General features: G+C 34.1%; 1 protein-coding gene across 4 annotated transcripts in view; it reads left to right on the top strand.

Moving 5' to 3' along the window:
* The window catches only part of PRR5 (proline rich 5), a 269,954-nt gene that overhangs the window by 145,338 nt on the left and 111,506 nt on the right, over positions 1-13,110 (top strand). For all 4 annotated transcript variants that reach the window (XM_053719045.1, XM_053719043.1, XM_053719044.1 and 1 more), the window contains one exon: positions 12,255-12,335. Coding sequence is in view for 3 of the 4 variants with exons in the window: in XM_053719043.1 (XP_053575018.1) it covers positions 12,255-12,335 (81 nt within the window). In the remaining variant the exon portion in view is untranslated. The remainder of the gene's footprint in view (positions 1-12,254; positions 12,336-13,110) is intronic.

The raw sequence follows: 13,110 nt of genomic DNA, 5'->3' as shown, positions 1-13,110 counted from the left end.
AAAACAAACTGATAAACAACATTATAGTAATTGGCAACCTCAGTACACTGAAATATATTGTATATTCCAAACAGAGACAATTATTATGATTTAAAGACAATCATATTGATCAGCATCAATATGATGATTCAAAATAGAGAAATAGAAATATATCATTTAGAGAGAGATATGACAGACAACCTTATAGGGAGAGCAGATCTGAATTTAATACATCACCTAGAAACAGATGCGAGAGACAAACTTTCAGGGAAAATAGGTCTGAATATAAAAACTGGACCACTCCTAAACAATGGTCCAAACAAGGACATCAAGAGACCAATACATGGGAAGTTCAAACCCAAAATAAATATACTCACTTAATGGATGAGCATGATTTTGATAATAGTTATAATAACACACCAAGACAACCCTGGAAACAAAGGACAGTACAAAATGATCAGGGTACATTAAAATCTTTTTTAGAGGAGGACCCAAAAAAGATAGAGAGATTAAAAATGAAAAAAGAATAAGAGAGGATACAGAGGAAGAAGACATGGTAGATACACAGAAACATATGAAATAGAAAATAAAAATAAAAATATTTTCAATTTGAGTTCAATCAAACTGAATGAGGAAGAATATAGTATATTACAAAGAGGTTTATATTTTGCCCCGTCAGTAAAACTAGATATGTTTATCACATTAATTAATGTAAATAAATTCATCAGAAGTGCTACACAAAAAAAGTTACTTCCTAAAAAAAAAAACATCACAAGAGAATTGGAATATAAAATTAAAAATAATTTTTGGGGGCGTGTCCAAGTAACGGCTCTGAGCAGTCGCATGTTTCATGAGCTCCGGGTGATATGACAATAATCCGCCGATAATAGTTCAGAATTTACAGCATCCACATACAAAAAGAGTGAAATAGCAATCTATCTACTATAGCCTGATGTGTCTATGACCCCTGGGTTGAAACTGGACAAAAGAGGACTGCAGCGGCGGCAAAACTTGCAGGCAGCGTTCCCCCCCGGGCTCCCGGGGTGATTTACGGGAGCTGGTCACCTACTACAGAAAAAGCTTCTCTTTTGACTCATCAGAACCTTTTTCATTTCATAAAGAAAGAATATATTACCACACAACATACCGGCATTAAAGAGAAACCAATCACAAAAAAAAAATACCATCATGGAGATCAAGGAGCTTTGTGATATGAAGGATGATCGCTTTGCCAAATTGGAAGCTATGCTACAGGTTTTGATCGATAAAGCTCCCTCAGAGCAAGAATTAGAGATTCTCATCAACAGGGTAAAAGGAACTGATCATGTGGCACTACCGGACCTGCCAGTTATAGTTCAGGAGGCTGAAACGGCCGAGAAGCATGGCGAGCCTGACCTAACCTATACACTTATGAAGGGAAATACCACATTACTTCACAATCAGGTTTCATCGATGCCTGCACAACAGCAAGCCAACAACAAGCACGAGACACCTGTAACTGGGCATGGAACTGGAAATGGAAGTGAGCTTCGACGGTTGATGCTGGATATTACAATACCGCCAGCAGACAACAACATATTACGGGATCACTGGGATGAGCGGGGACCCAGTTCTCTTCAACAACAGAAGCAAGGACGTACTGAGACTGCGAGATTAATTATGCCTGGTAACTCAATTTCAACACTAAAATTTCCAAGGTGGGAATACTCCACTGGTCATTTCAAAATGGAGTCTATCCCACACTACTACCAGGATCTAGACACTGATACCGACATGCTGCAGGCTCGCTGTGGTGAGTCGGGACCCAGCTCTCTCAGGCAGCAAGGAAGCACTGTAGCTGCGGGTTTAAATAAATTGCTTCAAAACACCATTCCGGATGGTACACCGGATTCTACACTCCGTGAAGGAGCACCCATAATACTGTCTGGAAACACGTGACACTTTTACCCTACAATGTCTTTGAGTGCACACTTGAATATGGGTCATACTAATCGGATGAAAAGACGTGCTGGTGACTTACCGGTAGCCATCTTGGTGGACATTAGAGTCGATCCACTCCTGCTGTTACATTTTGAAGGGGGTTAGATTGCCCATAAATGATTGTTTGGCACAGATAAGTAATGATCAAAGTTGACAAAATATGTAATGTCCGAGTTGGTTTTCTATGTTTATGTATCCCCTTTAAATGCCTTTATTATAAACCGATATGCTTGTATTTGTTGGGAGATTGTTGGCACATTAGTTCCCCTTTGAATTTTATATCAATTGGCTTATTGCGTTATCACTGAAAGACACAGAAAATGGGCCAAATGTTCTATGACACCGCACTACTGTTCCTAACTTCTGGAAGGCACTGTGATATTAGTAATACCTTTATGTATCCCTGATCTCTCTCTGTGGGGGTTAGGGGGGCCCTTATAGAGAATCAATTTTAAAGTCAGATAGGGATCATACATTTAACATGTTGCCTTGGCTCCAGAATGAAAAGATACAGTGTGGCTGATCTCAGTAACAAATCATATATTTGTAAGAAAAAGAGCCATATCCTGACAGTGCTTTTCGAGAGGGACCATGAATAGTTTTTGCCTATTAAGAAACATCACCTAGATCCTTGCCCCAGATATAGCACGCAATTTTTATTATAGAGAGCATAAGCGTAGCTAATTACAATGCGTAAAACAGTCTGCTAAGGGAGAGGTTTTTATGAACTTCCACTAAGGGAGAAGTATTTATGGACTTCCGATTGATCCTGTGTTTGATCTGCGAGATTATATATGCCAATTATTTGTTACTGTGTGAGTTCTGTTATGATGTTGAGATCAGCTCTGGTTTATGCATATATATTATCAAAATTTATATACTGCTTTATATCACAATTATTCTATTTTATCTCAGATGCATACTGTTTTTCTTTGCTTTTAGTCTAATCTTAATATAAGCCCCCTGGACATTTACAAAGACAGCAGATAGGGCCCAAGAGTGGCCTGTAACAGCGTATTTAGGGGCAGAAAAATGAGGACTATCATTGTTTTTGTACATTAAATAATTGCTAATGCTGTCTTTATATGATTTGTACACATTTAATTTTTCTTTTCCTCAATAAAAAATTTAAAAAAATTTTTTTTTTCAACATACTGACTTTAAACTGAAGTCTAACTCTTTTATCCGACCACAGAAAAAGGAAAAACTCTTGACTTATTTGAAAAGTTGGTTAAACAAGATATAGAAAAAATAAATATGGATAAACATCAAAAAATTAATCTTAATAAAAAAGAGTGGGAAATGTTAAAAAATGTAAAATCTAATAAAAACATCATAATAAAACAAGCTGACAAAGGCATTGTCATCCTAGATAAAAAAGATTACAAAAAAGAAGCAATGAGACTGTTGGAAGACCCTTTGGCATATCAAAAGATCCCCTATAATCCTATAAATTCTCAGAAAAAAGAATTAGAAACCCTTCTAAAAAAAGCCCATAATATTGGCATAATTACCGGTAATAATAAAGAATATGAATTTCTGTTAGTTAATCATCCGAGAACACCAACATTTTATTACTTACCCAAAATCGATAAATGTTTAATAAATCCACCGGGAAGGCCCATTATTTCAGGGATCGATTCAGTTACTTCGAATCTCTCAGAATACATAGATTATTTTTTGCAATATTATGTAACAAAACTTCCTTCATATGTTAAAGATTCATAAATATCTTAAAGACAATAAAATGGAAGGAGGGTTATACACTTATAACCTTTGATGTATGTTCTCTTTATACCAGTATAAAACATAATCTGGGGCTCAAAGTCATAGATTACCATCTAATAAAAGAAGGCAAACTATGTTATGAACAGGTAGATTTTATTAAAACTTGTATACAATTTATTTTTGAAAATAATTATTTTGTCTTCGACAATCAATTCTTCTTACAAGTTCAAGGTACAGCGATGGGCACCATGTTCTCCCCAATCTACGCAAATCTATTTATGGGATATTTGGAAGATATTGTCGTATAAAGCGGAGCTTGGAATGCGAACTTGGAGCTCTATCGCAGATTTATAGATGACATTTTAAATATTTGGGAAGGAGATCTGGAACTTTTTGAATTACTTAAAATAGATTTATTAGGATTGCTGTCACATCACCTTTTATTGGAAGAAATTATTGGTTGTCACTCCTCCTTTTTCAAAAACTGATAACCTTGTTCATTAAGTTAAAGTGACAGTAGTACACTTAGATCTGGAACTTTTTGAATTACTTATTGAAGATTTAAGCAATAGTAAATTTGGTTTAGGTTTTACCTATGAACTAAGACATCATACCCTTAGCTATTTAGAACATTTGAGATTATTAACCAAGAAATTCACACAAAAACATATTTCAAAAAAGTTGAATCCAACAACTATGTACACAGCAAAAGTTGCTATCATAAAAAATAGGTGGAGAATATCCCCTGTAATCAATTTACCAGAATTAGAAAGAACTGTACAACGTTAGAGGATTATGATGAACAAGCACTATATTTAGAGAAAAAATTCTTATAAAAGGGTTATGATGAAAATCTAATAGAGAAAGCGAAAATGACAGCTAGAATGAAAAATAGGAGCAATTTATTACAACGTAAAATAAAAACATCATCAAATTCAGACTCATTATAGGTTCCTTTTATAACAGACTACAATATTAATCACAATCAGTTCAGAGTCATTTTAAACAAACATTGGTGCATCTTACAAAGAGACCCAATTATTGGGGAATTACTTCCAGAAAAAAACGGCCGTACTTTTAAAAAAAACAAAAAATCTAAAAAAACATATTAGCCCCAAGTACTTTTAAAGATTCTGAAAAAACCTTTATAGAGAGAGATTTTTTTTAAACAGAATCTTATAGTATTCTACCCATGCATTAGTTGCAAAGCATGCAATTTCAGTAATAAAACAAACAGTAACGTCGTACATTACAAAAAAGGATTTTGAGATAAGGGACTGTATCAGATGCACCGACAGAAATGTGCTGTACCTGATACAATGTCTGTGTAATAAACAATATTTGGGGGAGACCTCCCGCCTCCTCAAAGACAGGATCCGTGAACACCTGCTCAATATTGAGCATGGTTTTATGGGACATTTAGTATCGAGGCATTTCAAAGAACATCATAATCAGGATACTAAAGGCCCTTAAATATTGGGGCATCAGAAAAATAACAAATAACTGGAGATGAGGTGATCTAAATGAAAAACTTTTACATATAGAAGCAGAATTAATATTTCAATTTAAAACTTTAGAACCATTAGATTCAAATGCTGAATTGGATCTAAATTCAATTATGGAATAATGATCCAATTTAAAGAAATGTTTTTGAAAAGATTCTCTGGCCTGAATCAACACCCCATAAATTTCAAATTAATTTTACATTTTCACTTATGACACACAAATTCCCAATCACACTGAACACCCACTTGTTTACTTTTTTATATAGAAAACAAAGTAATTCTATAAATAATAATGTTAAAATTGGGGATCTTTTAGATCACCCAATACATCTAATATTCACTTTATTAACACAAGTAAGCATACACCATTATTATTATTATTATTTTTATCAAATACTTTTCATTCAATATGGTAATCATGTTTTTAGATGATTTACACCCGAATTAGCACAATATTTTATTTTATTTAGAGAGGTTTGTTCTCAACTATTCATAACAATTTACTTATGAAGTTCACACTATTTATTTATTTGTTTATTCATTTGAATAAAAATGTTTATTAGTTGATTATAGGTTTATTTGTATTATATGTTAAATACATTGTCTCCATCTAAGTGTACTACTGTCACTTTAACTTAAAGAACAAGGTAATCAGTATTTGAAAAATGAGGAGTGACAACCAATAATTTCTTCCAATAAAAGGTGATGTGAGATCAATCCTAATACATCTTGAGAAAGGCTGTGTCAGCTGAAATGCGTTGATTTCACTAACTGTGTTCCAGGATGGTCTGCTCCTAGGAACTCACCAATATACAGAGCGCTCTGTAATATTGTTTCTATTTGGAGCTACTACTTACAAGTGGTTTTCAAGTCAGTGCTATTGTTAATGAAAATTCATCAGATTAGCAACCCATATCCTAAGAGATGGATGTTTAAACTACCCGGTAATCCGATTTCCTGATTGGCCAAAGACCTGTCATGTGACCCTTCACACGCCGATGGAATACACGCTGCAACGCTGTGCTAGAGTTTTCCAAACAGCATCGGCGGGTCGATACATGAAGTCCACGGGAGCCACGGAGGATACAGAGAACCAACTTTCCAAAAGGTTTCAAATTCTGGGTGAGTCCTTACTGCCTTAACGAAATTGGCATAAAGTTTTGTCTTCCAGCAAATTTTGACTGTTAACCACCATCTTGCCTCACGTTCACGGATAATACATACCTCCTTTTAAACAAAGCCAACAAGATTATCAAGTTCCAACTTATAACCTTTAAAATTTCATCTTTTATCTTGTTCAAACAACTTTTGTTGTCAACATTTTTAGATGGACATTTTAGAGACTATTCTTCATTTATTCTGACCGTACATTATTTTTATTATTTTTTATTTTTTGGTTCCACGGGTGGCTATTTTTTATGTTTATTGATTTTTATGTGTTTATAAATAAATGTTTTTTTGCATATCCATCAGTATTTATATAACCCATATTATAACACTGTATTTAATATCTCCTAGCAGCTTTTTAGCCCACACTTCCTTCTGTGTTTTGTTAAATTACTGTTGTGTGTGTTATGCATCAGTAACTTTTCTACTGGATTTCCCATGTGTGTTTCTGGCAATCAATGGATTAATACGCTACTGCTTTAGTGTTATAAGAAAAGGAGTTAAATCACTTCTGCGGATGTATTAAACAGTAGTGATTTGATCCCTTAATTGCGTGTTTTACTTGTATTTCTGACAAGCAAGGGGTTAATTTAATGCACAGAATCTATTAAACATCAAGTCAATTCTTGATTTCCTATCTTTATTTTTCAATCAAGAGGTTAGTTCAATACTTCTATAGTATTACAGACTTTCAAGGGGTTAACTCACTGCTGCAAATAATCCCTGTATTGTACAAATTAGTTTCAAGCAATCAAAGTGATTAATGTACTGCTGCTGAAGTGTTTTGGGCAGTCATGGGGTTAAGCAAATCCTGTCTGTTTCTGGCAATCATTGGGTTAAATCACTGTTGTATGTTACACTCACATGTATAATAATAATAATAATAATAATAATAAAAACCAACTCAGCCATATTTAATTAAAGGCACTGAAATAACTGTCAAAATGTTACTTTCAAGATTCAGATATAAATACAAATTTAAAAAAAATCACTCTAGTTTACTTCTATTATCAAATTTCCTGTGTTCTCTTTGGAATCCTTTGTTGAAGAGCAAATTTAGATGGGCTCAGGAGCGTGCATGTGTCTTTAGCACTTAACGGTAGCAGTGTTTGCTACAATGTCTGTAGCGATTTTATATATACTGCTGCCTTAGAACGCTACAGACCTAGGTTTACTTTTCAACAAAGCATACCAAGAGAACAAAGGATGCCAAATAACAAAGGATACTAAGAGAACAACGAATTTACTAGTAGTATAATACTAGCATACTGATATAAGTTTCCTGTTGTTTAATGTTACTGGAAGAAAAGTTAATTATGTTTCATTTACCCTTCCCTTAACCCAATACTGTGCCAGTTACTATACCCCCTATAGGTTGCTGTATTCCTAAAGCTTTACAAAATGCTTACACACCCATAGGTAGACACATGATCCCAGCTCTTATTTTCTCATTTACGTGGGTGATTTAACAACTGCTGGCCCTTGTAATGTTTGTGATCAATAAATAGAACAGCAAGAACTTTAAAGGGATATGAAACCCACATTTTTTTCTTTCATGATTTAGAAAGCAATTTTAAACAACTTTCCAATTTACTTCTATTATCTAATTTGCTTCATACTCTTGATATCCTTTGTTGAAAAGCATATCTACATAGACTCAGTAACTGCTGATTGGTGGCTGCACATAGATGCCTTAGTGGGATTGGCTCACCCATGTGCATTGCTAGTTCTTCAACAAAGCATATTTACAGAATGAAGCAAATTAGATCATGGAAGTAAATTAGAATGTTGTTTAAAATTGTATTCTCTATCTGAATCATGAAATAAAAATATTGGGGTTCATGTCCCTTTAAGTATTTCAAAATACATTAACATCCTGCTTTGTAACTGCAAGGAACATTTTTTTAAATGAATGAATAATGAACAGGTTTAATTTTCCTTTAGCAATTTTAAAACAAAAAGGAATAATAGTTTAAAAATAAAAAGCAAATGATACCTAGATTTGTGGTCCATTTTTGGCCTGGAGTTTTTGTTCTGTAACAAAATTGCATTTGTATTTCCTCCATGTGCAATATTCTGAGATCATATTTATTTAATTACTAAAACGTTTGAACACAAGAGCCTTTGTAGCGTCTGGTGCACAATATCTATATATGCTGTCTATGTGTTCTGCCAGGATGCCACAGCATGGCCGGTAATGCAGTAAATGAGATGTCATGTTTTATAACCAAATCATTTCAGCATCAGTCTGATCTGCTGCAATACCCAGCTGGGCGCCTACGCATCTTTGTCATGCGGCTGGTGGTGTTCCTCATTATTAGAGAAGACAGGCACTGCACATTCCAAAATCCTCATCGGATGTTATATTTAGAAAACATTCAATCAAAAGATTCCTTGTGAACAGGACGGAGTACCTCATTCCTGAGCCTGTGATATGAAGAAGCGCTGCGTAACCTTCCAAGTGCCTCACACCTACGCTGCATACAGCACATCAGCTACTTTGACAGCGCACATAATAAGGGGAATATTTGTGTATTTTCTTATTTTTTTATGTATTAAGCGCTAGGTTACAAGTGGTGTGCTAATTTATCAGGCGTCCGTAAATGGGCAAATGTACCCATTTATGGGCTTGTGATAAATAACCAGCCATTAAAAGGTCAGACCTCTGGTTAATTTTCAAAATATCCCTCAATTGCCTTCAAAATAAAGTATATTGTATTTTTTTATATTTAAAAAAAACTGGACAAGGCAGTTTCATGGAGTTAAATTTGGCGGGTGTGGGGTGTTAGAACAAAATGGCACTGAAAAGGGCCTTTAAATTGCGGTCCATGAGAACTCTGTAAATATATGCTTATATAAATATTTATTTATGTGTTACTACTATGTGTATATTCATAAACATATATATTTCAGTTTTGCTGCCCATCGCTGTGCGACTTACCCCCTTCGCTGCGCTAGGTTCTCAGCCGTGTCTCAGAGCATGAGAACGAGGCTCCCACTGGAGTCTATGGAAGATTGCACTCTTGTGAACGCAATACTTCCCTGCAATCTGATTGCAAGGTTGTGTTTGCACTACATTCAACTTGTAATACCAGCACACATTTGCGTGCGCTGGTATTTATAAGTGGCGCTCAAATATCGCTTTTGCGAAAGCAATATTTTGCGCTCCACTTGTAATCTAGCCCTAAATGTATTGTTTTCTATTAAAATATGTGTATTGCCCTTTCCTGGTGCCATCCCGCACACTGTTAAGGCACTAATTGTATTTAAAATCAGCTAATTAGCACTCCTTAAAGGAACTTGAAAATCAAAATGTTTCTTTGATGTTTCAGACAGAGCATACAATTTTAAACAGCTTTACAATATACTTCTATTATCAAATGTGCTGATGTTTCAGACAGAGCATACAATTTTAAACAGCTTTACAATATACTTCTATTATCAAATGTGCTTCAATATGTTAGTATCCTTTGTTGAAGGATCAGCACTAAGCTACCTTAGCATAGCTGAACAAATCTGGTGAGCCAGTGACAAGAGACATATATGTGTAGCCACTAATCAGCAGCTAGTTCACAGTAGTGCACTGCCACTCCTGGCCTACCTAGGTATGCTTTTCAATAAAGGATACCAAGAGAACAAAGCTAATTTGATAACAGAAGTCATTTGGAAAGATGTCTAAAATTCCATGGGCTATCTGAATTATGAAAATGTTGACTTTACTTTCCCATTAAAGGGACATTGAACCCAAATTGTTTCTTTCATGATTCAGCTAGAGCATGACGTTTTAAACAACTTTCTAATTTACTCTTATTATCAAACTTTCTTCATTCACTTGGTATCTTTATTTGAAATGCAAGAATGTAAGTGTTTGGTGAAAAACCTGGGTTGTTCTTGCTGATTGGTGGGTAAAGTCATCAACCAATAAAAAAGTGCTGTCCAGAGGTCTGAACCAAAAAAAATCTTAGATGCATTCTTTTTTAAATAAAGACAGCAAGAGATCGAAGAAAAATTGATAATAGGAGTAAATTAGCAAGTTGCTTAAAATTGCCTGCTCTATCTGAATCATGAAAGATAAAATTTGGGTTCAGTGTCCCTTTAAGCTAAAAGGAACAGTATACTCAGGCAAGAAGTGGATGAGAGTTTCTTGTATTTAAAGGACCACTAAATGCAGTACAATTGCATAATTAACAAATGCATAATAAAAGACAATGCAAAAACAGCTACTGTGAGTTTCACACAGCCCCTGTACCATGTGACAGACATCAGCCAATCACAGACTAGTATACATATACCCTGTGAGCTTGTGCACATGCTCAATAGGAACTGGTGCCTTAAAAAGTGTGCATATAAAAAGATTGTGCAAAAGTTGATAATGGATGTAAATTTGAAAAAAATCTTAAAACTGTGTGCTCTTTCTGAATCATGAAGGTTTAATTCTGACTTGAATGTCCCTTTAAAGCTGGTACAGGAACACCCTTTAAAGAGGACCGGACTCTTTTCTGTAGCCTTTACTGTTGTACTGATTTTTTCAGTATAGGTGTAAACAATTTTCCAGCAGGATATTTGGATATACATTAAAGGGGAGAAACGTTTGCAGTAGACCACCCCTTTAATTAACATTTAAAGGGGTGGTCTACTGCAATTTTATGGTCTGCAGCCAGCGCAAAAATGTCAGACATGTGAAGCCCAATACATATATCTGAAAATAAACCACAATGTGCATTTAAATTGTATCTAGAATATATCCTGATGTGAATAAAATGCTTGGTAAAATATATTAGGGCTTAGAAACAGGCAGATATTTAAAAGTTATAAAGTGTATTAATATAACAATGTTTGTGCAAAGGAATGGGTAGTAAAGGCGTTTTCTATCTTTTTAAATGCTGTGCTGAGAATATTTCATTATATATAAGCCTATTTAGGCATATTTATAATATTTACTTAATTACCCTAATAACCAGCTATGTGATCTTTTTGAGGTTGTAATATCAACTATAGAGGAAGTGTAACCAATCCCTTCAAAATCTGTAACGGGTATTTAAAGGGACACTAAACCCCAATGTATTCTTTAATGATTCAGATTTATTTGTTCTCTTGCTATCTTTATTTGAAAAGCAGGAATGTAAAGCTTAGGAACTGGCCCATTTGAGGTTCAGCACCATGGATAGTGCTTGCTTATTGGTAGATACATTTAGCAACTAAGAAGCAAGCATAACCCAGGTTCTGAACCAAAAATGGGCTGACTCCTAAGCTTTAAATTCCTGCTTTTTAAATAAATATAGCAAGAGAACAAAGAAAATAATTAGAGTAAATTAGAAAGTTGCTTAAAATTGCTACTGTAGCTGAACTAAACATTTTGGGTTTAGTATCCCTTTAAACATTTATTTGGCCTTATAGGACCCCAAACAGTATGAACCGATCAAGCTGCAAATTCAGTTTAATTTTCTTTTTTCATCTACTGTTAAAGTTACTCTCAAGTACGGTTGAGCCAATCAGGAAGGCATATAGTAACCAATCACAAGTTGTATTCTGCTTAGTAAACCCAGAGGTCCAGAGCTCAGACTTGTTGTCCCTGTAGCTACCAGCAGTAAATGGTGGCAGCTGCAACAGAGATTAACACACATGGCTCAAATATAAAACCAATAACCAAAATATCTTAAAAACAGAGCACATATGTTTCACTGCAAATAGATATCGTCTTACACATCTGTGCCAGTGTTATGGGCTCTGTGTTAGAGTAGGCGACTGCTGAATCACTTATCAGACATAACAGATTTATTTTTTGCACAATCATTATGTATGTGAACATATAAATGTTGCTATAGAAACCTATGCAATATGTAAACTGTCCAATGCTCTCAATTTCTCATCATACACTTATTTCTTCCTTTACAGTATCCAGAATGGAGTAATTTCAGTATTTCAGAAAAAGGGCCTTGCAGACCATGAGCTCTATAACCTCAATGAAGGAGTCCGGTGAGTTAAAGAATGATTCACTACAAGAAACATATCGTTTTGTTACCACAATGCATGGTTTCAATGTATCATTTTGTTACCATGGTACATGGTTTTAATATATCATTTATTTGTCGCGATACATGGTTTTATGTCTTTTTGTTACCACAATACATGTGTTTATATTACTTTGTTACCACAATACATTGTTTTATATCATTTTGTTACCACAATACATGTGTTTATATCATTTTGTTACCACACTGCATGGTTTTAATGTATCATTTAGTTATCGCGATACATGGTTTTAATATATAATTTAGTTATCGAGATACATAGTTTTATGTCATTTTTGTTATTACGATAAATGGTTTTATTTAATTTTGTTACCACAAAACATGGTTTTAATGTATAATTTTGATACCACGGTACGTGATTTTAATATATCTTAAGTTATTGAGATACATGGTTTTATATAATTTTCTTATTACAATACATAGTTTTAATGTATCATTTTGTTATTGCGATACATGGTTTTAATATATTTCATTTAATTATAGCAATTCATGGTTTTAGTATACATTTTATCACGCTACATTTTTTAATATATAATTAAAAAATAGATAATTTTGTTATCATGATACATTGTTTTAATATATAGATTTGTTATTGCGATACATGACTTTAATATATCATTTTTTTACCACTATACATGGATTTAATATATCATTTTGTTACCACACTACATGGATTTAATATATTATTTTGTTACCATCCACAACACATGGATTTAATA

The sequence above is a fragment of the Bombina bombina genome, chromosome 6 (genome assembly GCF_027579735.1).
Source record: "Bombina bombina isolate aBomBom1 chromosome 6, aBomBom1.pri, whole genome shotgun sequence".
In the NCBI taxonomy this organism is placed as follows: Eukaryota; Metazoa; Chordata; class Amphibia; order Anura; family Bombinatoridae; genus Bombina; species Bombina bombina.
The sequence above is the reverse complement of the archived record's forward strand: the minus strand, read 5'-3'. Positions and strand labels throughout refer to the sequence as shown.